This window comes from Protopterus annectens, chromosome 13.part0 (assembly GCF_019279795.1).
Source record: "Protopterus annectens isolate FY-2018-M chromosome 13.part0, PAN1.0, whole genome shotgun sequence".
Classification (NCBI taxonomy): Eukaryota; Metazoa; Chordata; order Ceratodontiformes; family Protopteridae; genus Protopterus; species Protopterus annectens.
Genome location: NC_056747.1, coordinates 647,378,279 through 647,404,681, shown reverse-complemented (window position 1 = coordinate 647,404,681; position 26,403 = coordinate 647,378,279). Strand labels below are relative to the sequence as shown.

At 38.6% G+C, this 26,403-nt stretch overlaps 1 protein-coding gene across 1 annotated transcript in view; it reads left to right on the top strand.

Annotated features, from left to right (window-relative positions):
* ITGAE (integrin subunit alpha E) overlaps window positions 1–26,073 on the top strand; it is a 1,198,231-nt gene extending 1,172,158 nt beyond the window's left edge. The window contains exons 35-37 of the mRNA XM_044054873.1: window positions 24,901–24,964; window positions 25,054–25,161; window positions 26,023–26,073. Of these exons, the coding sequence (XP_043910808.1) occupies window positions 24,901–24,964; window positions 25,054–25,161; window positions 26,023–26,073 (223 nt within the window). The remainder of the gene's footprint in view (window positions 1–24,900; window positions 24,965–25,053; window positions 25,162–26,022) is intronic.
* The last annotated feature ends 330 nt before the right edge of the window (window positions 26,074–26,403 follow it).

The window sequence follows — 26,403 nt, the reverse complement described above, 5'->3', positions numbered from 1 at the left end:
ATTTTTTCTGTCCCTCAGTATTTATGTGGATTTTTGAATGTAACTCAATAATAAATAATTACCCTCCTGTGTAAGCACTTGAGTTGCAGTACAGTGGTATGTATACATTCCCTCCTAGATGACATACAGGAATCACACATTCAGATCCACCTCCCTAAACACATTGAGTATTGGTCAATGAGTTCTACATACTGACCCTGCTGTGCTGTTTAGAAAGAAGACACAAGTCAAATTCACATATACCCTGTCCTTGAATGCAGATGTGTATCTCATACTGCAGGTATACCTCTCAACCTCTTAGCAAAAGAAATCTGGACAAAGCCTGCCATAATGGGGGGACAAAGACCCAAAAATAGGGGCACATTTTAAATTTTGTTCTTATAAACTTAGAAAGTTGCTAGAATAACATGCATTTTCTGAGGGATATGAAGTCTAAAACTCAAATGCATGCTATTATTTAGCAATTTTAATCTTTAGATCATCCCAGTAATTTGTCAAAAAAACTGAGTTTTTGAGAAACAGACCAAAAATATGAGGCAAAAATCTGGACATTCTGCAAACATCTGAGAGGTATGACTGCACATAAACATGCAATAAACAGACTGAGTGAGAAGAACATCCCCATTGCTGAAGGTCTGGCGTACAGCCATGCAACTAGAAGCACTAACGCTGGAAGTCATTTATTACTAGAGAAGCAAAACAAACTGAAACAGACTCAACATCCCTTCCTGCATGGGATGCTGATAAGGGACATCTCAGTGCAGTGCTGCATTTTCCCTCTAAAATCTAATATTATGTGTTAGCATCTTGTCTCTGGTGTGAGACCCTACCATTGGACCAGAAATTAAAGAGTCTTAATCCTTACCACTGGCAACAGTAGGAAACATACACAGAGAGGATGACAGGGTACACACAGTATTTCCAGATGCAGCTTTCTGCATCAAATGCAATTTTCCTTAAAAGCACACAGAGGCTGCAGTTAGTCCAGGGCTGGTTTCTCCCTCTTTCTCCAAATCCCCTATAAGACTCCCCACTGGCACATCTATAGAGTTGAGATCTCAGCTGAGTGGCCAAACCAAGACCTCCAGCACCCTCTCTGTCCAACCAATGCTTCGTGTCCCTGCCTAAGTAGCTGCCACACACATTCTTTTAAGTTTGATTTATATACACACAAACATCTAGGAAAGGCTGGCACAGGTTTACTATCTATTCCCCCTTTTGCCCAGACTATAAGGTAGTTATTACTGCCACCAGCCAGCTCCTTATCAGCTACTTTAAAGCCCTTAACAAAGGGTGTCCAATCTTACTGTGTAATGTTACTATTAATACAAATGGTAGTTTGACCAAGAGCAAGTGTGTTATGAGTGGCCTACACAGTGTCACCAAATAAATATGTAAGTACTCTCAGAACTTAAATATCTCTTAGAAAGATAAGCCACAATGAAAGGTTTAAATGTATTTAATAATAAATAATGAAAGAATAAGGCAATACTAAATATATATTCACAGTAACATCAGAGTTCAAAACCACAGGAAATATGTAAAACAACATTGTAGGACAGTCTCAATTAAATAAAGAAAACATATCTAAACTAAACTTTGCTATATTCCTGACTGTGTCTAAGAGAATTACTATACCCTAGTTAACTTACTTAAGAGCAGGGCAAATGTGTGGTGAATGGGTCTTCTTGTCAGATTCAAGACAGAATACAAAATGCTATGTCTCTGTCTTAGATACTTCTTAAATTAATATTTCAAATATTACTGCTGGGATAGCTTACAGAATGACACAATTCCTTGTCATCTGACTCCTGGTTCCCATGCCCCAAAACAACCATTATTAGCAGCTGGTAGCATTTAGCAACTACCTGTAAAAGTACACAGACAAGGGCTTTTTCTCAGATTTTTGGCAGATCCTGGAATTTGTAAAAGAATTACCTTCCTAGACATTTCAAAACTAGTAATTATTTCACTTTAAAGACAATGCAGAAAACTTCTCAGCACAGATATTGTGTCTCTTTGCTGCCATAAAATAATTTAATTTCAGTTGTTTTTTTAATAAAATTTACTATACTGAAGTTAACCTTCTATATTCCAGTTTCCACTGTTAAAATATATACATAAAAATGTAAGCCTGTTTCCTACCTTTCCTGTAACTAGTGTTCCAGATACAGATTTGCTGTATCCAGGACTGTATGTAAGCTTCTGAACCCCCAAGCCTTTCTGTGTTGGAGGGAAGCCTTCTAGCTTATCAGTGGGAGTGGTAAGCACTAGGTAACCTGTGTACCACATAAGGAGTGGTTCTGGCCCAGAAATTGTAGTTATTGGCCATTTGGGCAATCTCTTCCATCTCGCTCAACTTTCTGATTTGAAAGCCTGCATTTGCACTTGTTTCTGTCCTGTAACTCGTCTAGTGCAGATACAGATTCTTAGTTTTAGCACTTAAATTTGCTTGTTCACACTCAGTACTTGTTCAGAACTTGTAAACACTAAATAAGCTACTAATTACTATAGCACTCAATCTTCCTCATTACCTAGAGGAAAACAGTTTTTGTACTTACTTTTCTCCCTTGCTTAGAGAAAAACAGCTATTGTACACACTTTCCTCACTTATCTAGAAGAAAATAGTTTTTTATTCAGGCATGTCCAAGGGTCAGCTCCCAGTGTTCTCTACTGTCTATCTGATGAATCTGGGCATCTTGAGGCAATGTAGAAATTGCCTCATGTACACTGACAACCCTCTCCTCCTACCACCCAACACTACAACCTGTGAGAGATGCACTTATCTAGCCAAACTGGAGGTAAAGCTCTCTCTAACCAAGACTGAACTTGACAGTCATGAGGAGAAGGTAAACATTTGCACCACACCACACTCATCACATAGTCTCACTAAATCTACACCACCAAAATCCACACACAGTAACACAAAAACATTCACGGAGGCTCTCAGTAATAGTCTGTCTAAGCAACAGAGACCTCCAAAGCAGAAACGCAAGCAACCGCCATCCCCCAACACAACCCAAATGACACATAGCCCACAGACACAGTGTGCCACTTAACCACAGCCAATAAGGCAAAACAACGTACCCAACACACTAGTCATAGGTGACTCTATAGTCAGGCACACTGATGTCCCACTCACCAGGCTAGACAAGGAGAAGGTTACTGTCAGCTGCCTGTTGGGTGCCAGGATCTGCCACATAACCCACGCACTCAGGTCACTCCACACCAAGTACAAATATGACTCTGTCATTGTCCATGTTGGTGTGAATGACCTGAGACGTACCTCCCTGGACTACATGAAAAGAGACATGGAAGAGCTCTCCGATCTTGTAGCCCAGACAGGTATGACCGTAGCCCTGAATAGCATTCTGCCATCTCCCAGAATGATACCGCAGTACAAGGACAAAATGAATGACTTCAACAATTGGTTAAGCTTCTGGTGTCATTCTAAGGGGATCCAGTGTCTGTCTGCTTGGGATGACATGGTCGACAGACCATGATGCTTTGCCACAGATGGCCTGCACCTGTCACCCCTGGGATTCCGGATACCAGCTAAGGCTCTTGCTGCCCCTATAGTGCCTTTTTTAGGCAGGGTTCAAATAACAAAATTCACCACCATAACAGGAACAGGCAAACAAAAACTGAAGGTATTGCTACTCAATGCTAGAAGTCTAAATCTCAAAATGCACTCACTCAAGGCACTCCTTAAAATGGAGAACATCGATATCTGTGCAGTGACTGAGACCTGGTTCAAGGCTCCAGAGACCACCCCTGCACTACCAGGCTATAACTCATACCACACTTTTCGGCCTTGTAACCTAGACCGAAACACCAAAGGTGGAGGTGTGTCCATATTCATTAAGGATATCCACACCTCCAGGCTAGTTGCTCAGCATAATGCATCCGAGGTTATCCAAGTGCAACTAACTCTAGGCAAAACTGCAATCCAAATTGTAGCTTGCTACAGATCCCTCACCATGCCCCAGGATTCCCACTCCTCTTTTCTTGATGTACTGGAAAATATTAGGGTTCAACCAAACACCCTAATAATGGGGGACTTCAACTACCCCACCATTAACTGGGAAAGCTACTCATGTACCAACTCCTTAGCTCAACGCTTTCTGGAATTCATAAACTCCAATGCCCTATATCAACTTATCCACACCCCCACCAGCGGCAACAATATCCTAGACCTAGTCATTACCAACATGGGTGACCGGTGTTCAACACCTGAAGTCATCTCCTCGTTGGTCCGATCCGACCATAAGCTTATCACCCTTGATTTCCACATCCCGCCCCCACCCCCCATTAAGGAAACCACAGTAAAAAATTTCTCCAAAGCCAACTTCATGCTTCTTAAGACAGAAGTGGTGAACTTCATGATACCCATGCAGATGGAAAATACAGTTACAACTGCTAAATCCTACACAAATGCATTCTATAAGCACTTATATGAGTGCATGGATTATGCTATCCCAAACAGAACCAAGACGCTATCCTGCAAAAAAAGGAAGCCAATCTGGTGGTCCCCTACCATAAACAAACTGTACGACAGATGGAAGAAACTGTTGCAAAAGAGAGTAAAATCCCATGAGTGGAGGAGCTCCCTGGTCAGCCTCAGTAAGATGTTGAGATCCCTTATAAGATCCTCCAAAGCTAGCTACAAAAACAAAATTGCCACTAAATCCAAGGACAACCACAAAACATTCTATAGCTATGTCAAGAATCTAGATGGCAATACCCAGATCTGCTCTGAGTTACAGGACAAAGGCACGAAGATTACAGAACCAACTGATATTGCCAACATCCTGGCAGATCGGTTCAGTGCTAACTTTACCCCCCTCTCACCCCCTAAAGGGCCCATATCTATACAGGAAGAATGCAGAGTCCCTGTAATCACAACTACACAGGTAAAAGCTGAACTCTCTAAAGCCAAAAGCACAGCATCCATGGGACCAGACAACATCCCAGGCTGCGTTTTACACAAACTTCAGAACAAACTGGCTCCCCACTTAAGCACCATGTTCAATAATAGCCTCGCATCAGGCTTTGTGCGCACTGAATGGTACACAGCAACAGTTATCCCACTGCACAAAAGGGGAGCCACCACTGATCCCGGGAACTATCGACCTATTAGCCTGACGAGCCTGGTCTGCAAGGCCATGGAACGTATCATCATGGAACTCATAAACAAAGACATTGGTAACCTCCAAACTCTGGATCCCACCCAGTTCGGGTTTGTGAAAGGCAGATCATGCCTCCTGAACCTGATTGACTTCTTTGAGGCAGTCACCAAAGCCGTGGATGAGGGTAAGGTGGTTCACACAGCCTATCTTTACCTCGCCAAGGCTTTTGACACCATCCTCCATTCTGGAATTATAGCTAAACTCACTAAACTAGGTATAAATCCCTATGTCACAAGATGGGTTGCCAACTGGCTCACTGACAGAACCCACACTGTAAAAGTTGCAGACTCCAAATCTGACCTCAAGGCAGTGACAAGTGGAGTGCCACAGGGTTCCGTCCTGGGACCTCTCCTGTTTGGTATCTATTTCTCTGAAGTACAGGCTAACACAGAAGGCCTCTGGGTGATAATGTTCACAGATGACTGCAAACTAGGAGCCATAGTCAAGTCCTCAAATGATGTGGACATCCTACAGAAGGGCCTCACTGAGACAGATGCCTGGTGTCAGAGCCATGGCCTCAAGTTCAATGCCAAAAAGTGCAGTGTCATCCCCTTTGGTAAAAACTCTGTACCCATGAACTACCACATAGGCAGCAAACTACTTAACACCAAATGCATGATAAGAGACCTTGGGACCCAGGTGGACAGTAGTCTCTCCTTTGATTGTCACATCGCCATAGTAGTCAGGAAGTCCTTCTACATGGCACACCTCTTCATAAAAGGGTTCTCATCCAGGAAAAAAGAGGTCATTGTTCCCCTCTACTCGTCACTCATTAGACCCATGATAGAGTACAACACCCCTTTTGGAATGTACCTCACAAGACATCTGCAGCAGCTGGAAAGGCCACAGAAGTACCTCACAAAGAGGATTACTGGCCTCAAACAAATGCCCCACACTGACCGCCTCAACAAACTCCAGCTTTACTCCGTAGCATATCGCCTACTCCGAGGTTATCTCTGCCTAACATATAAAGCTATGTCAAACCCAGAGCTGTTGGACATGCTACACCTGAAGAAATCCCAATCCCTCCAAGCTACACGCTCTAGGGACCTAAACCTTGTCACCACAATAAACAGGACACACTGGAGGGATAGATTCCTGTCCCAGAGACTTCCTATTCTCTGGAACAAGCTACCCATCTACGTCAAGCAAAGTTCTTCATTAGCACTCTTCAAGAAAAATCTTGATGAGTGGATGGGAAATAGGAAATACACCCTGGGGATCACTTCTGTGTCTCTGCTGGACAGTGGCACAGGAAAATAACTTTTTTGGGTGTCGTAAGCTATGGTACCTTGCTGGCTAGGCTTATGTAGGCCCTTGGGCCGATAGCCTAGTACCTACCTATGAACTTATGTAAACAAATACAATAGTGCATGTACATTTCTTATCTATTCCAGTAGGGCATGTTGTGGTTACATTTTAAGCACAAGCGCTTTATAAAATATATTTTCAACACACATCACTCTACAAACAAGTTTGATATACACATGACATACAGTTCTAACACAAGCATCTTATATGAATCATGTTGATATTCACAAATGACATATAATTATTTACAACATCCCAGACAGCTGTGCTGGCAGTATCTCCTTTTGTCACATATAGGTTGACCAGATACAACCTTATCTCGCTGAGCCTGTTTACTGCTAGCTTGGGAGTCTATTGCAGAACAACACAAAGAAGTGTGAAATGCCCTCTATGTCATGTAAAGTTACTTCTTACTTGATACAGAGCAATATAATCTAGAAGAGTGCAGGAGTAGCAGGGTGGTTAAGATGTTTATGTACTAGGATGGGAGGGAGAGTTTTTTTTAGGATGCTTTTGTTGTATTTTACACAAATATCAAGGAACAAACTGAGCATAGTTTAACCAATTAAAAACTTACCAGCAATTTACAATCAATTTTAAGAACATATAGAGCTCATCATAAAAGATAGAACTATATATAGAGTACCCTCACCCGAATATAACTGCAAGTTTCAAAAATGAATATTACCCCAAAGTAAGAAGAATGTTTTTGTCCATGAAGTATCATATTCACGATACAAAAGCTTACCAAGCTTCTAAATCTATGGAGCCTTAGGCAGACATATATAGGACTTATGGAGCCATTTCCCAATTTTATTTCTAGTTTTCTCATTGCTTGCAGTAATTTCAAAGTAATATTCTCAGTGGTAGATGGAGTACTCTGCATTTTTATTTTGTAGTTTTAGTTTTTTTTTTCAGGCCAGTAATAACAGATCAAGTAAGGGTTTTTCAGTAAAGTAAGTAAACAAAACATATCCAAGGAAATCAGAAATAAGGGGTAGGTCATCTCTGCTTGTCTGCCAGTGGATCCCTGCCTTTCTTCTTCTGTTTTACTAAAACAGTTAATGAAAGGAATATTGCATATGAGACCTCCTCACAAACAAATTCCTCCTTTGTGGAATCTCAACTATGTTTTGGATTAATTAACCTACCACTCTTTGAACCTGCTGCTCAGGCTGATCTGTCATCCTTAATGTGTAAAACTGTTTTGTTTTTTGCTGTAACATCTGCAAGGTGATTCTTTAAGCTGGAACCTCTCATGGTGGGATAACGTTACCTGATGTCTCAGAATTCACCCTCAAATCAGGCCGTTAACCTCCTCGTGTTCTTCCCAGAACCTAAGAATAAGGGAGAAGGGATACTTCATACCTTGGATGTGCATCTGCAGCTCAAGTACTACCTTGACAGAATGAAACCCTTCAGGAAGATTGAAAGGCTTTTCATTTCCAACACAAGGGCAAAGAATGGTCAACTTGTCTCTAAGCAAACCTTATGGCAAGCCAAATACAGACAAGGTAAAGGTACATTCCACCAGGGCATTTTCCTCTTTAGCAACATATTAGAAACAAGTGGATTCTACATGTTTTCTAGAGGCAAACTATCCACATCTTTATGAAGCACTGTTATCTGAATGTCTTTTCTAAATCCAGAGCAGGCTTTGCCAGGACCATTTCTAGGGGCTCTGGACCCTTATCCATCCTGCTTCCAGATTGGGTAAGTTTTGGGACTGTATCCATATATCAGTAAGGCAGTGTGCTTGTTGAACATGGTACAGTTGTGGAAGTCCTTACCTGTAACAGTATGTTCATAGAGGACACTGCCTTCCTGGCAGTACCCGCGCACCATCCCCCTTTTTGAATATACATAGTTTGGTGTTGGAGTTGCTGCTGAGTTTTGATAAGCAGCATTTTTTCTGTGTGTATGTGGCGTTTGGTCTGGAACAGTAGGTATTCACAAGCTTGCATTTTCATTTTCTCTTCCTTCTTGATCCTAGAAAACTGAATGGGTCCTATCTGTTGTTCTTAAAGGCAGTCCCTGTTCTCACAGGTGATTGGTCCATCACACTCACAGACAGGCAGGGGTAGGATAGACTGTTAGAGATAAGGTAGCAGGGCACTACTACCCATGTGCCGGTAAGGCAGTGTGTTCTACAAACATCTACTGTTACAGGTGAGTAGGACTTATACAACAGTACTTTGTTTCCACAGAATCTGCTGGAGTTGTTTTTTTTTTAATACCTGATTTGGTTCATCAAAGGCTTTCTCTCGATCTCCCTATGTATGCTGTCTTTTGAAATGCTGGTACACAAAATTCCGAGTGCCAACAAGGCAAACAAAAAAATAAGATTAAAACTATAAAAGAATACAGGATCATAAACACTGCTCTTCTCCTTAAAAGTTTGTTTTTGCAGGAAGAAGCCCTCCTGTATCCCCAATGTGGGGGCAAGGCCCCATACCCGCTGAATTTATATATATCAACTCCAAGATCACCATATTTCAGAAAAAAGGGAATATTTCAACAAATGGCCATTTTAGACTTAATACATGTAAGTCCATTTTTTTCAACCATTTAGTCTCTGTGTTTTAAGACTCGGTCTAGCATGTCCTGATATTTCAAATGGTTACCAATTTGCTGGGTTTATAGATTTGTAACATAAGGCACAAGTAAATATCTGTTTGTGCGGCATATATGCAAATAGGCTATGTTACACATATGTCTATGAATCATTATATTTTGATCAAGTCCATGGCCAACATAATGAGCAGCTAGTAAAACAATGTACTACAAGCACACTATGATCAAGGGCTTGTGCATGCTGTCTGCATGTGTATGAAAGTCACATTTCACTTTTGTGGCTATGCTAGGCTTTGCTGCTCATTCAGATTTCATATTACCAGCATGAATTTGAGGCCACCATCTTGTTTTACAGGTCCTTTGTGGCAGTGACTAATGCTATGAATGCTCCTCAGAGAGTGACTGCCTGATGTGCCAAGAACAGCAACATAATGCTCCATTTGTTACATAATCACTTCAAGGAGTGACTTCTGGGACTCTTTGCAGGCCCATTTCTTAAGGTGGATGCATGGTATGACCTTGATAAAGCTGCTGATCAAGATTGTTGGCATCCCAAATGTGATAGCCTCTCTGCCACGGGCCAGTAATCAAGGACCCTTAATCTTCACCACTGACACTGATGAGAGACAGTCACTAAAAACAGGAATGGATTTGCACAGTATTTTTAAATGCAGCTGTTTGCATCACGCACAATTTCTCCCAAGAGCACACAAGCAACATGGTCCATACCTGGGACTGGAATCTCTGTCTCTCCAGATCCCAAACAATACTCAATTTGGGGCACTGTGTCCCAGTTCCAAGTAGCTGACACACCAACAACTGGGTATTTGATTGTCACACACACATGCATATACCCCTGGGAAAGGCTGGTACAGATTTACTAGCTGTATCCCTTCTGCCCAGACTATAAGGTAGCCACACTGCCACCAGTCAACTACTCTCAGGCTCTTACAAGGGTATGCAATTATTGTGAGAAAATCAATACTAATATAAGTGGTAGAGTCTAAACAAAACAGCAAGGCTTTTCAGAGTGGCCACAGCGTCACTAAAATCAGCACAAGTATTCTCAAGATGTTAAAAGTATTCTTTAAAACCCACCCACAATGAAAGGTATAAAATATTTAATCATCTTCTTCTTTTTCTTCTTTCGGCTTTTCCCGATTAGGGGTCGCCACAGTGGATCACCTGTCTGCTCATGATTGGCAGTGGAGTTTTATGGTGTTGAGTTACCAGCTTAGCCCCCAACCTTCCACAGAAGACACACACATGCACGCACTCACACCTAGGGCCAATTTAGAGTGTTCAATCCACCTACAGCATGTCTTTGGGATGTGGGAGGAAACTGGAGCACACAGAGGAAACCCACTTGGCCACAGGGTGGACATGCAGACTCCACACAGAAGGTACCCCAGCCGAGGATCAAACCGGAGAACCTCTTGCTGTGAGGCAGCAATGCTAACCGCTGCACCACCATGGCCACCTACAGAAATATTTAGTAATAATAAATAACATAGAAAACATAAGAATACTAAGTATCTAAGTACAATAAACACCAGAGTTTCAAATACAGGAGATATAAAAATAACACAGTTGGACGGATTCAAACAGATGCCAAAAAAAACAATAATTAACTAATCTCACTGTATTTCCCAACTGTCTAAATAATAACTGTTCCCTAGCTAACTTAATTAATACAAAAGGCAAGATTAGATGCTGAGATGCTTACTTCCACAAGGCAAGGTGATGAGCTTCTAACTAAAAATTGAACTGAACTGTGATAGCTCACATAGATCTTTTATATCAGGTTCCAAAGAAAACAAAATAAAACAAACTGCTGGTTATAGAATGACATCACATTTGATCACCTGACTCTGGTACAGTATACACTAAGAGCTTTGCTAATATATTTTGCAGTATCTTAAAGCTATAGAACAATTTCAAAAACTTCTACTCTTCCCTTCCAAAACTCTTTGTTTAAACATAAAAATTTAATCAGTTATAACACGCATCTGTACAAGTCAGTGTGATAGTCAAATGACACAAAATTGTTTACAAAATTCCAGCTAGCTATGCTGGCAAATGCTACATGCACTGCCCTATTCTCCCTGGTGCAGATGGTAACACCTCACATCGTCACACCAAGAACCAGTGAGTGATGGAGCAATGGAAATGTCTTGTAGTGGTACTGTCTTTAAAGTGTAATTTTACCTTTTTTCTGTCATTCAGAGCTGTGTTTTTAATAGAGGCTACTTTTTCTAGCAGGTATTTATGTATTTACTTTTTAGTTTTGTTAACAGGGTAAGCACACTGGTCTGAGGATCTTGTTCAGGCACATTGAACGTAATGTGCATAAGTGGTGCAACATTACTATAAACACAGGAGACATGTAATAGTCTTATAATATCAATACACCAAGAATGTATCATGTACAGTAAACTGTGTACAGCATACTAACAAAATTAAATATATTGTACTTTGGAAATATTTGCAACAGAGTGAATAAGATGCTTAGGGAGAAGTTAGATAATGTGTGGCTAGAGGAGATGGAGTTAAAAAATGTAGCATAAAGGACATACATTTTCTGAAAAAGGGGCTGTGTTTGTTAGATCTGAAAGTTTGCATTAGTTATAAGTATGATAGAGTTGAAGGTGATGCCTGCTTATTTCTATCCTTTGTTACCAAAGCAATGTCACCTGTGATGTGTTTCTTAAGGGATTTGTGAAGGACCTCAAAGGGGGGGGGGTGACATTCCTGATGTTTGGATGGTTATAATACAATCTGTTGATGCTGACTTGGCAAATGACTTTTTCTGTTATGGTATGAGTTTGGGGTGGTTGGATCAGGAGGCTGACATAAGTCTTTCTGAGGATATATGAAGTGACATACCAAGTAGACTGTTGTAGAAGACTGTCTCTGCACTGTACCTATTATTTGTCTGTCTGTCTGTCTGTCTTGGTAGCATGTTGTGTGATACCTCACAGATGTTCAGTTATGTGTCTCTGGGTACCATGTGAGGCTTTTGCTATCTTACATGTATGTTTGAGGCTGTAGTTTGGCTGTGAAGTTGTGGAGACATTTCTGTACATCTGTTGTGTTACATGCAAATGTGTGGATGTAGCTTAGCTTCTAAGCTGTGGGCACATTTCCATGCATCAGCTGTCTTGCATATTCAAGTGTGAGTGCACAATTGCAGTGAAGTCTGTTTTTCACATACAGCTTTGCGCAGCAGCTGTTTTGTCCCTAGTGTCTTTTAGTACAAGCAGCACAGGAGGTTAATCCTGTTGATATGTGGTACATCATGGTTAGTGTAGCACTTACCTTTCTACATTGTAGTACATTCCTTGTGCAATTTTTAGTGTATCATCAGTCTTCCTCTTCCATTTCATGAGTTGGTGAACTACAGGCACATCAGCTTCAGCCAGCCCCTACCCTTTTAGCTGTGGTAAGTGAGAGGACTAGAAGTAGATCTTGAGGGGAATTCAACCATTCTCAGCCAGGTAACGTAGCTTGACCACCTGCTATGATCTACCCATCCATGTGGTAGGATGTGTGAGAGGCAGTTGACAATGTGATGGCCTTTCTGGAGTGAGTAAATTTAGCTATCATCATTTGATCATCCATTCTCTCTGTATATCTGTATCTGTCAATCAGTATATCTATATATCTGTGTGTGTGTCTTTCTCTGTATATATATATATATATATATATATATATATATATATATATATATATATATATATATATATATATATATATATATAGGTAAATATATATATGTGTGTGTGTGTGTGTGTGTGTGTGTGTGTGTGTATATACATATATATATATATATATATATATATATATATATATATATATATATATATATATATATATATAAGATCCATAGAGCTGGATTACTCGAAGGGGGCCAAGAGGAGGGACACATATACGCAACCTCAGCAACAAACTCTACGGAAATTTTGGGTCCAAGATCCTTAGTGCTCAACATTTCTAAGCACGCTTTATCTCCAGCTGAGGAGAAAGTACTAAGTAAAGGTATGACTTTTGTGCCAACGTCCAGCATGGACGTAAGCCAGGCACTTATTTCTTTGCGCACATACACGCGTAATGTAGCGTTTAAACTGCTATATAATTCTGACTCTGATAAATCTCATAAAGGGTTTCGTTGCAAAAGCTCCTTCATTCCCCGTTTACCTCCCAGTGTTGAAATATTTGTTAAGGCAGTTGAACAGTCTATATATAAGAACATGACCTTTTCTAATAGGTTTCAGGCAAATAATCTTACTAAAATTGAAAGAACTGCTTTGCATGAATTGAGTTTGAATGCTGACATTGTAATTAGGCCCGCAGATAAGGGCGGACCAGTAGTGGTACTTGATGCAGATTACTATGTCAATAAAATGTCAAAAATGTTAGATAATTCTTCATACCAAAAAATCAACAAGGAACAGATCTATTCACTACAGCAATGTATATTCTCCACATTGGATGAATGCAAATGCATGGGACTAATTACAGAAGAACTGTACAAGTACTTTTTAGTAGAATTTCCTTTAATTCCTACCATTACAGGCTTGCCCAAAGTGCATAAAAATCTGACACAACCTGAACTGAGGCCTATTGTCTCAGGGTCAGGATGGCTAACTGAGCCGATATCTATATTTTTGGATAGTGAGTTAAAAAATATTTTGAATCTCTTCACCTATGTACTTCGAGATACTGAACATTTTTTGCGTGATTTGTATCTATTTGCAGAGGATTTAAACAACTTGGATGATATAGTACTTGTAACCATGGATGTTCAGTCCCTGTTCACATGCATTCCTAATGCTGAAGGTATACTTCTTGTTCGGGAACTGCTGTTAAAATTAGAGAATTCAAATATTAATACTGTTGATTTGTTGTGCCTTTTATTAGAAATTGTATTAGAGAATAATGTGTTTCTGTTCAATGAAATCTGCTATAGACAAACACAAGGCATGGCTATGGGCACTAGTTGTGCTAATAGCTACGCCAACTTGGTAATGGTTGCATTTGAAAGAGCCAACATTATAATTGATGAACACATTGTGTTTTACAGAAGATTCGTGGATGATTTGTTTTTTCTATGGAGAGGGGACATTGATTCCTTAAATGTTTTTTTCAGTACTCTTAACACCTCAGGATCCTTTCTCAAATTTACCATGGAATTTTCTGAGAATTTAATACATTTTTTAGATGTAACAGTATCAAAAAATGCCCACAAATTTTCCACTCAAATTCATCGTAAGGAATGTTATAGACCGGCATATTTGTATCGTACAAGCATGCACAATCCAAAAATTTTCCCTAATATAGTGAAGGGACAGGCTATGAGGACTTCGAGACTTTGTTGTCTTGAATCTGATTATAAGCATGAACTCTCCCTGCTTCAGGAAGGTTTTCTTCAAAGGGGGTATAGCAAGGGAGAAATAGAGAAGGCTTGTATGAACATGGATACCTTAAGAACTACACGAGCGAAACCTTACTTTTCACAGAAAGAGAACATGAGTAACAGTTTGAGCATGGGAACAGATACATCATCAATGGCACCATCCATTATATTACCATTTAGCTCCAATAGACATGTTATTCAACAAGCATTCCATGACAATTGGAATATATTAACAGCAGATGATAAAATACGGAATATTGTAGGGGATGGACCAAAATTTATATATAAAAACATGAAAAACTTGAAACAACTATTGTGTCATGCTAATGTAGTTACTCCCAAGGTTCCATCTAATCTGGGGTTTGAAGCAACTAGGAAATGTAATAATTGCCCACAATGTATTCATATAGATGAGTCACATTACTTCAGGCACCCAGACACAGGACATCTTTGGACCATCAGATGTAACAGTGACTGTGGTGTGAGAAATATAGTCTATGTGGCCCATTGTGTTATCTGTTTTTGTTTCTATGTTGGTAAAACCAACAGAACCATACGTGAGAGAATCAGAGACCATTATTATTGTTACAGGCATAAGGAAGAATATAGTGCTGTGGCTAAACATCTTTTAAAACAAGGTCATGAACATCAGTTTTTATTTCAGGTACTCTATGTTGAGCCTGAAAATCCACGGCTGGGTAATATAGTAAATAGGACAGAGCAAGCTGAGCTTGATTGGATTTTGAGGTTAGCTGCACACAGGGGTAGAGGTCTGAATGAACAAGTGTCCATCAAACCTCATCTAATAGCCAGGAAATTGAAATAGATATAACTCAGTAGATGTTTATTTTATTTTAGAGAGTTATATTTACATCACTTTTTGTATACAGTAACATTTGCCTGGTTTAGTCCTGTCCTGTCCACTATGGTCATAGTATTTTTGGCTTTGCAACCCATACTAGGAACTAGTTTTATTTACAGGACTTATTGTCATTAGAATTCACACAAGCTTCTCTTTCTGATGTTATTCAAGCTGGAGGCTTGTTTGTATATTAGAGTATTGTATTTATTTATTAGATATTACAAATCACACGTTTTTAGCTAGGTTCAAATATATATTTTTATATATTTTTATTTCCATTTATGTTTTTAATTATGATTGTGTAATATGTATATGTTTTAAAGTTTGCAGTAAAAGAGCCTGGAACTTAGTATTTTTGAATCTTAAGGGCTTCCATACTTTGATTCAGTTGTTCAGAGTTCAGGTAATTAAGTGCTGCTAATTGATGCATTATATAAACCTTGTTTGTCCTTACTTTTTTGTCTGAAGAAGTGGTGTGTGTACACCGCGAAAGCGCTCACCTTATTAAAGAACTTGTGGTTTTATTTGCTTTGTTTCGCTTGGATTACTATATATACTGATCATCAGTCTGAACTGTGCATTCTACCTTCACTCTGGGATTTTTTGGATATATATATATATATATATATATATAGATAGATAGATAGATATATTTGTGTGTGTGTGTTTAGATAGATGCAGATGTAGATAAGGGGATACCTATCTGCTTTTTCCTAATATTTCCCTTCTGAGTGTACCTCTCCTTGCTCCTATGTCCTGTTGTCCTGTGCTTCTCTTTGTCTTGCTTCATGGAGCCAGTACTTGTCTAACTAACTGGAAACCTATCAGTATGTATTTGCAATGTGCAGCAATTTATTATTTATTTATTTTACATTTGTTAACCAGGATAGTCCGACTGGATACAGGTCCATTTTCATTGGTGGCCTGGGGAGAAAAGCTCCACATGTGGATAGATACAGAAGAATTAACAGTAGCAGTTTTATACGGTTACATATAGATACAAGTTACAGAATTATTGGAATACATACATACTTAAAAACTTTACAATATTAATTTTCTTGTTAGAACATAAACAGTTTTAGTGGTACAAGGCTGAGTAAGGTAGCATATCATTCAGTAGTACAATACATTTGAGAGTGATAGTCAATGTTTCAGACTTTTTAAGACTTTTCTACAGGTAGCCAGATTGTAAAGTGAATGATGAGATGGTTAGTCAGGGTTTGTACAGGGGCACAGCCAGTGACTTTTTAGGTATATTTTGAGAGACGTTTTAAATTGGTTTATAGAATGAATTGCTCTAAGTTTGGCAGGAAGTCAGTTTCAGATTTTACCAACAGAGTTGCAAAATAATGACTCACCTGCTAAGTTTTTGGATTTAACAGTTTGTACCAGCATTTTATCAGAAGAGTGGAGTGTTTTTAGGTTGCTGTAAGGGGTAATTATATTTTTGAGTATGGATGTGCTTTTGGGCTGATAGAGGACTTTGTGGGCTATTATTAATTGGTTACACTGGATTTGAGAGGGTAACTTTAGCCAGCCTAGGGATCGTAGGTTAAGACAGTGGTGGGTTCTATATGCCAAACCTGTGGCAAATCTGGCTATGTTATTGTAGCAGCTATTGAGTTTATTGAGGTCAGATTTGCTCAGGTTTGTATAGATTGGGGAGGCATAAAGAAGGGTTGAAAGTAAATGTGTTCGGGCAATCACTGTTCTAGCAGTTGGGGTTAGAAACGACTTAATCCTATATAGATATCCTAGCTTCTTATTGACTATTTTAATGGTTTTAGTCGATGTGAGCATCAAACTTAAGGTTATTGTCAACAATTACACCTAATAGTTTTGTATTACTTTCTGGGAAAATGATGGTGCCATTATTAAATGTTATGGTAAATGATGGGAATGTAACTTTCCGGGTGGGGGTGAAGAGTAGCAGTTTTGTTTTATTTGGATTCAAAAGAAGACGCCAGTGAGTGAGCCAGTTTTCTACTTCATTGAAAGTATTTTGGGATAAGGTCTTTAGGTCTATTGGGAGGTGGCGGAACAGATTATGGTAGAGTCATCTGCATATTGAATGCAAGTTGCTTTTATGGATGACTATATGAAGATCATTAATGAAGATGGAAAATAGGAGAGGTCCTAGTATAGACCCTTGAGGAACTCCAAGGGTGGCTGGCAGTAGGGAGGATAGGCTGTCCTTCCATAGCACAGCTTGTTGTCTGCCACTTAGATAGGACTGAAACCAGCATATTGCCAGGTTATCTATGGCAAGTGTTTTTAGTGTGCCAAGGAGTAGTTGGTGGTTTACCTTATCAAATGCCTTGGATAGGTCAAGAAAGAAGGCAGAGGAGAATGTATTATTATTTCAAATTTGATTTATTGTCTGAGAGAAGGATAGAAGGGCTGAGGTGGTACTATGATGGGGTCTAAATCCCTGCTGGGAGGGAGCTAGGAGATTGTGCAGTTTGAGGTAATGTAAGAGTTGCTTATGGATATATTATTCCATAATTTTAGCCAGAGGTGACGGAATGGCAATGAGCCAGTAAGTTGATAAATCAGTGGAGTTACCCCCTTTATGGAGAGAAATTATGTGGGAAATTTTCCACATGGAGGGGATATATGCTTCCGAGATGGTTCTGTTGATTAATATTGAGATGGGATATGCTATTGCGTCTGTAGTCTTTTGAAGATATTCAGTGGGGAGTAGTTCTGCTGATAGGGTGATGGGTTTCAGTTTCTTGATTAAGGATTGGATAAGTGATGTTGGTATTGGTTGAAAGTTAAATGAGGGGTGGGTATTGGGTATGGGGTCAATTGGGTCTAGGTTATTGGGGCCTAGTTGGTTGGCAAGGGATTGTATGGTTTCCTTAAAGAATGTATTGAAGGTGTTGGCAATATTTTCTGGAGGTTTTTGGAGGGTAGATGCAGGGTAGGGGTAGTAGTATTTCCTGGATGGAGAAGATTGTTTAAACTGGACCAAAGTTTTTGTGGTCGATTTTGATGTTTATGTTACCAGTTACAGTAATAGTTTTTTTTGTCTAGAACTATAGACTTTTTTGCATCATTCCTTAGCTGTTTATATATAAGTTGATCCTTTGGGCTTTTATTGGTTTTCCAAGAGGTCCAGGCTTTATTTTTATTTATGATTTTTTGTCTAGTTTCTTTGGACAGCCATGGTGCTACTTTTTTCTTTGTTCTGATGGTCCGGGTAGGTGCATGATTATCAAGGATTGTAAGAAATGTGGAGTTAAAGTGTGATACTGCCTTGTCTAGTGGGAGTAGGTTTAGTCTATTCCAGTTACATGACTGAAGTTGTATTTGGAATTCAGTTTGATTGAAGCTCTTATTGTTCCTGATAGTTCTGAAGCAGGTATTTGAGGGGTATCATTTTTTTGCCTGTGTATATATGTCAGGAGGTGATCACTTATTTCCTCAGGTTGGGTGCCTGCCTTATACATTTGGGGAGGGTTATTAATGAGAATCCAATCCAGTATACTTTGTTATTGGGCTTACTAGTTCTGGTGGTGGAGGTTATGACTTGGGAGAAACCATATAGATTTATGTGGGTAGTAGGGAAGTCTGAGGAACAGATATTCCAATCTATATTAAAGTCTCCTAGAACAATAGTTTCTTGTGGGGAGTTTATGGACAGCCACTGTAGGATGTCTTCAAGGATATTAGTGTTGTTACCTGGTGGGATATAAATGTAGCCAATGTTTATAGATTTGTGTTGGTTAATTTGTACTTTTGTAATGAGTATTTCAGCTTTATCAGTTTGAGGAGTTAGTGAAGAGTTGGAAATAGTTACACTGAGTGTAGTTTTATATAAAACAGCTACCCCCCTCCCTTCTTTGAGGTGTGGCCCAGTCGTAATATATTGTAACGTGGAGGAGTAACTTCATTGTCAGTGGTGGCTGGCTTAAGCCAGGTTTCAGTAAGACACAGTATATCCGGGGAGTGTACTGCCATGAGTGCATGCAGGTAGTGGATTTTATTATTTAGGTTTCTAATGTTTAGGTGACAGATGAGGAGAGAGGTAGAGGAGATGTTTCAGTTTTTATTTATTTTATTTTATTTATTTCAGTTTGATTACCGGGGAAGTCCACTGGGCCATGAAGTGCCCATTTTCAGTGGAGACCCGGGGAGAAAAGCTCCATAAGCAATACAATACTATAAGGGTTACATAGTGTTGAAGGTAAATACAAGTGTAAAATTCATACAGTCAGGAAATGCAACAGCAATACAATACAATAAGGGTTACATAGTGTTAAAGGTAAAATATAAGTGTAAAATTCATACAGTCAGGAAATGCAAATGCATAAAATGTATGTTCTGAAGGCTAGTGGGGGTATTTTATATTGGGTTGGTTGCTTCAGGTAGGGTTGGTCCTGGATTGGGGTGGATGTCCCCGTCCATTCTGCTTGACAATAGCCTGATCCACCATGTGCCAACTTGTGCTATATGCTGTCATAAAGTATCACAAGAATTTTGCTAGTTAGTGCATAGCTGCTATCTGCTTGCTCTGCTCCCACTTTGGCTGGCTTGTGGCTGTCTAGCTATTGCTTTGGAGTGCAGTGGTTCACCACCTAAGCAGTGCATGCCTTGCTAAGGCAAGCAGTGCTTCTCTGTGAATCCTCAGCCTTATATTTCATGTTTCGCTTCTTACATCTAATCTTCTGTAGCCACCTTTGCTTTGCTCTTATATCATCTTCAATGTAGTCCGTATGATGTGTTGCATTTGTGCTTTAAAAGTAATCTAAAGAGATGTTTATTTGGTGTGTGCTGCTTCTTGTACAGTGAATTCTTTGTTTACTGTCCGTAACATAATTCCTGTGTTCTTAATGTAAGAACTGATATGTATTTGGCTTAGTTTTACTATATTTTAACCTATCAGGTTCACAGTTTTAGCCTACTTTGTTCACAACATATTAACCAATAGGAGGCTGAAAACAGACCCTTGAGGTCCAGCCCACCTACCTACCTAACTAAATAAATAAATTAACTAATCTCATATTCCAAAGCTGTAAAGGAAATAAAATGAAGATAAACTTGCCTTGTCTTTGGTCCAGTTGTGGTTTGGGGTCTCTCAAGAGGGAGAGAGCCTTCTGTGGTAGTTGGTGCATCCTTTTTTGGTGGTCCTGGGTTAAATCTGTCTTGTTGGTTGTGTGGTGTTGTGATCTGTATACCTATTTTCATCTTAACTCAGTCCTTGAATTGTATCTCAGTCCTTATATTTGTTGAAATAAAGATCAGTACTCAGTATTCTAATGAATAGATGATCCTTTATTTGGCAGATTAGCGCTGTGTAGTTAACTGAGTACAGACAGAAATGGTCAGAGCTTTTATTAGGAAATTTTAGGGTGTGTGCAGGGTAGACACCTCCCATTACATCATAAGGGGCATGTGGTGGAGTGTTTAGTTTAATGAGGTCCCTATGCTGTCACATTGGGCATCACCCTGTGTGTTTGGGGGGTTATCCATTTATATTTGTTAAATACATTCTAATTAAGCTAGCATTTCATCAAAGTCATAAACATCACAAACCTCTGCTCTACCTACATGAATTGTCAGTTATATCACAGTAAGTCTTATTATTACAGATATGCAGTTTTTTTTGTTAGATAATCAAGCCAGTTCTTTTGGATAATACTGCAACTACCAACAACAGAAGAAATATACCATGAACTAGACATTATTGCATATTGACATTTTCTGTTAGCTAAAACATCTGTCACACAGAGATTGTTTGTTTTGACAGGGTAAGAGATTACAAATTATAACTTCTTGTTTTCCTTCTCCAGGTTTAACTAATCTCCATACACACTTTATACTGCAGTTTATTTTCTTATTAAGTCCAGCGCAGTCTCTGAAGCTGTCATCATTTCTGCAAAATGAGCTCTAACTCAAATGTAACATGCATGGAGAACTTTTATTGCTCTAAAGTATCAGTCATTCTCTCTCTCTCTCTCTCACACACACACACACACACACACACACACACACACACACACACACACACACACCACACTGACATTTTTCAACTATTATCTTTTTAGCCAATAAGAAATACAGGACGTACTTGTCTTTCTAGGCAAGGAGGATATTTAAGCACTATATCCAAAATAAGTAACTTAATAATAATTCCTAACATAGGGTTCATGTTAGCCTGAAAGCTTGAGTAACTGCAATACCTATGCTTGTCCAGTAAAAGGTATTCCATCTGTGTTTCAGTGTTTTTGTGTTTCATGTTAGTGGATGAACACAGCATTTCCTATTTACTACTATTTTGGAAATGTTATCCTTTCTCCTTCTTGGGTCTTTGATCCCCTGACTGCTTGACTTGTTTCCTTCTGCTTTAATTTGCATATGTTTCAATCTTTTGCCTTATACTTTATCTTACATTTCCTAATTGCCATTCTTTTTCCTTTACCTTCATTGCTACCTGATTTGAGAAGCACTGCTTGTTAATTAGCTTCACAGATATACAGGTTACTTCTCCTCTGGCAGTCTCAATGTATTCCTCTTGTTCTTATACCTTCTTTTTTGCCTACTAATTCCAGCATTTCTGAGGTAGTGCCCTATGCCTGCACTCCTGAAGTCCAGTCTTCAGTTTTAATTGGTTCAAATGTGTATGTATGTTGCTAGTAAATTGCGGTGTTTGGTGATCATGCATTCCCAAATGGCTGCACTGCCTTAAACCAGGTATCAGATCCTTTTTTCTCTTCCCATTTAAAAATAACAAATCCAAGAAAGCCATGTTTTGAGTAGGATCCAGTACTCGCTTGTGAGGCTGTCCAGTTGTAAGATGATCCTTTTCTTAGGTGTGTCTATATTCAGAATGTCCCAAGTTATATATATATATATATATATATATATATATATATATATATATATATATATATATATATATATATATATATATATATATATATATATATATATATATATATATATATATATATTATTAAAATGTAGACAAGCATACACATGACTTTTTGTCTCCACAAGGAAAGATTCTGAAGAACCTCTGAATCTGTAATATGTATTACCACACAGCTGTCTGTTTTATACCATTCAGAATTATCTAGAAGTTTGTTATAAACCTTATTGACCTTCAAATTCAAGTTTAAATTCAAATGTTATCTGGAACTAAAGATGTAGATTATATTGAAGGTAGGCAGGGCCCGCAAAGCCTCCTTCCACCATGATCCTTCATATTAAAGAGTAAGCAACAGAAGAGAAGTATCTATGTAGATATCATCTAATTCTGTATAACACTTTAAAGACTAAAATATAATAGGTAATGATGCACAATCAGACACCAATTAAAAACAAAATACTGAAAACAGAAATAAGAAGTAAAAGCAAAACCGTCTGAGGTTGATAACCCTTTGTATTATTATTATTATTATTATTATTATTATTATTATTATTATTGTTGTTGTTATCTAGTCTACATCTGCAATGTAGTTTGTGTGTGTCTTCCTTGAGACCTCCATCAGAAAGCAGCAATGGCAATAAAGGGAAGGCTAAGCTAAGTGCCAGACTGCACAGGTTTATAAGTTCATAAGTAAATACTAGGCTAGCTGCCCTTGTGGGCCATTTCAAACCTTCTGAAGGTGAGAATCAAACCTTACAGCTTTTGTTTGTGAGGTAAACATCTTTTTTTTTTTTTTTATTCCAACATCATTATTAAATTTCGACATGTGACAAAGGCAATCTTACATTTATATAAATGAAAAACATACAGAATGAAATCACTTTAGTTGTAAACAGTTTACATCACAGACACCATTGAAACAACTGTAGTTGTAAACATTACTAATCACTTATAAACATTCTAGTCATTGGCAGTTAAGCATTATATAGCTCATTCAAATCCAGCTGCTTAAACCTCATTCCTGCTCTGCATATACTTTTCCCACTATTCCCATTTTTTTTATGTAGTTTGCTCCTTCCCTTTTCCAAAGATCCCAATTCCAGTTGTTTTATCTCAGTTACTATATTCACTACTTCTAGTAAAGTTGGTCTTGACTTTGATTTCCATTTTCTAGTAATTGCTTTTTTGGCAGCCACCATAATTAGGACCAGAAAGGCTTTACTATGTCTAGGCTATTCCAAGTCTGTAGCATAACTAAAAAAAAATCATCTCCCCAGTCAGTCCAATCCACCCACCCAGCATCTCCGACAGAGCAGCCTGCAGGGAATCCCAAAAGTTTGCTAGCTCATCACACCACCAAAAAATATGTTCCCAGCTAACTCTTTCTTGCCCATCACACCTCCAGCATTTCCTATCCACCAGAGGAAAAATTCTTTGGAGTCTACTTGGGGTATAAAAATACCTATGTAAACATTTTCAGGCAAAGATCCTAAATCTTCTAGACTTTGTTGCATATTTGGGAGATATACATATATCCCCTCTATTGTCTATTTGTGAATTGCTTATCCAGTCTCTCTTCCCAATCCTTTCTAAGCTCTTCTGATTGATTGTTTAATCATCATGCAGTATTTTATATGATTTACTAATTATTCCTTTTTTAACAGCAGCTTCTGTTCTACATTCTATTAAAAACTCTACCAGTGCTGGTCTTTCATTTCGGATCCCCCAGTTTATTTCCCTTTGCCTATACCCTGATATCAATCCTGGATAGGGAAGGCAATCTCTAACCTGCAGTCCAAATAAATTTTTGGCCTCTTCCCATTCTATTACCTTTCCCTTTCTAGTTATTTGTTCCCAATACCTTGGTTCCTTTGCCAATTTTCTCCAATATATTCCAGCCCCATCTTCCCTATTATTTGTATCCCTGACCACAGTCAACTCTACTGGCAAAATCTCTTTTCCCCATTCTCGGACTAAACATCTTAATCATTATACCAACCCTAGATCCCTATGAGGAATGAATGAATGAAAACAGCATGCAGAAAGTTGCCATTGACTGGGGCGGGGGTATTAGAATAGGTATTAGACTGTAAGATTATTGTATGGGTACAGGGAAACTGTAGAAGCCTGTGCAGATTATTGCCCAGTCTGCAGTTGGTTGCTGTAGAATAGGAAGCTCAGTTGCCATAGCCTTATCTAACAATTAAAGATGTTGAAATTTAAAGCGTAAAGCGATAAGTACAAACCATTTATAGTGTGACTTATACCAGTTCCTGAGAACTCAGTCCTTAAGAATTTTCTTTATTACTTCTGTTTCATATTTCTTGTATGCATCTAAAAAATAACATTTAATAACCAGTATTTTTTCCTTAGTATCATGCTATTTATTTAGTCCTTAAATTAAACATGGAGGAAGTTATATCAATTAACTACTAGCACTGAAGTAATAAAGAACTTGATTTTATCAAAATAGATTCAAGCATTAATGGTTGATTAATGCTCAGTATGTTAAACTCTGTTAGGAAATTCTGGGGCAAGCAATGTTACTATTCAACTAATGTAATTACAAGAAAAATCTGAAGTAATTTTATTCAGAACTTAATAAATGGCTTTCCTTTCTGGCCATCAACATCAGACTGTCTGTAAACCCACCGTCTTATTATTTTTGCAGACCATCTCCTTACTCAATGAATATAAGCAAAGAAAAGTCATATAACTTATCAAGCAGATTTGAAGTAAGTGATTGCAACATTATTTTGCTTTGCTCAATACATTTGTATACGATATGATATAACTGTAAATTTATATACATTCTGTTTTTCAGATTAAAGGAAGTAACCCCTTTGGTGCCAAAATTGATACAGTAATTTCTATTCCTGTCAGAGTTCAAGACAAGACGGTATTGACAGTGAAATCTGTAGAAGGCACACAGGTAACATTTACTATTACATTCAATAGCTTTAAGCAGGAACCATGATAATTTGAAGTATTTATTTCTTCACTGCTCTATTGTACTTGTGGCAAGGCCCACAACAGTTTAACAGCAATGTGTCCAGGGTGTTCCTAGTGTTCTAAAACTAGTAACAAAGTCAGTTTGCAACCTCTAGTGGGCATGAGTTGTGGCTTTGGAAAATTTATAGCCCTATTACTGCAGCTAGTAAAGAAAATCATCCTCCAAAATGACTACATGATAACATAATAAAGCTGGTATGGTAACATTGCAAAGCCTCTGTGTTTCAGAGCAGCCAATTATAATTTTGCCAGTTTTGACCTATAAAAAAAACAAAAGGAATATCTAGCAGCTGTAGTCTTGCTAACCATCTTCTATAGTTTCTCAGCAGGACCACCACCTTTCAGTTTTCAACCTACATACAGAATAAAGCAATTAGTACAGCAAAACAAAGTTTTGGTGAAAAGGAACCGCAAAAAAATGCACTCTTCAGTAACACTGCGTGAATTGATGTCTTGGGATAAATTATAGAGTTTAATGATAATATGCAACAGCATTCAATGGATAAATTGAGACACTCAAACAAACGTGCGCATGCACACAAACACATACACACACACAAAGACATTCTAAGCAAGTTCTCAGAAGGGACAAAGATGCACATTGATATGATCAGTCATTGATGAATATTGCATACATTTGGAGGTAACACAAATAACTAAGGTGACTAAAAACATACTGCAAACTTGCTAGTCGCCCAAGACTATGACCCACTGGCTGGGAGGGGAGCTGCTGGCCAGGAAACTTATTTTTTAATTAAATAAATGTTTTTTTTTTTTTAAGGGCATTCTTCTTTATGAAGAATGCCCTTTGAGTCCAGTCACACAGACGTGACAGGTGTGTGCGACCTGTTTTCATCTTCTGCATCTGTGCGACCTGCTGTTTACATCTGCACCTTCTGCATGTGCAGAATTTAAATGCCAGAAGGCATTTGAAATGTAGACTATGAACAGACAAGTGAGAGGTAGTGTGTGTGTGTGTGTGTGTGTGTGTGTGTGTGTGTGTGTGTGTGTGTGTGTGTGTGTGTGTGTGTGTGTGTGTGTGTGGGGGGTATGTGTGTGAGTGTGTGTGTGTGTTTAATAGATAGGTAGGTAGCATACCTCTCAACTGTCCAGCTTTTGCAGAATCTCTAGATTTTTGCCCTATAGTTTTGGTCTGTTCCTC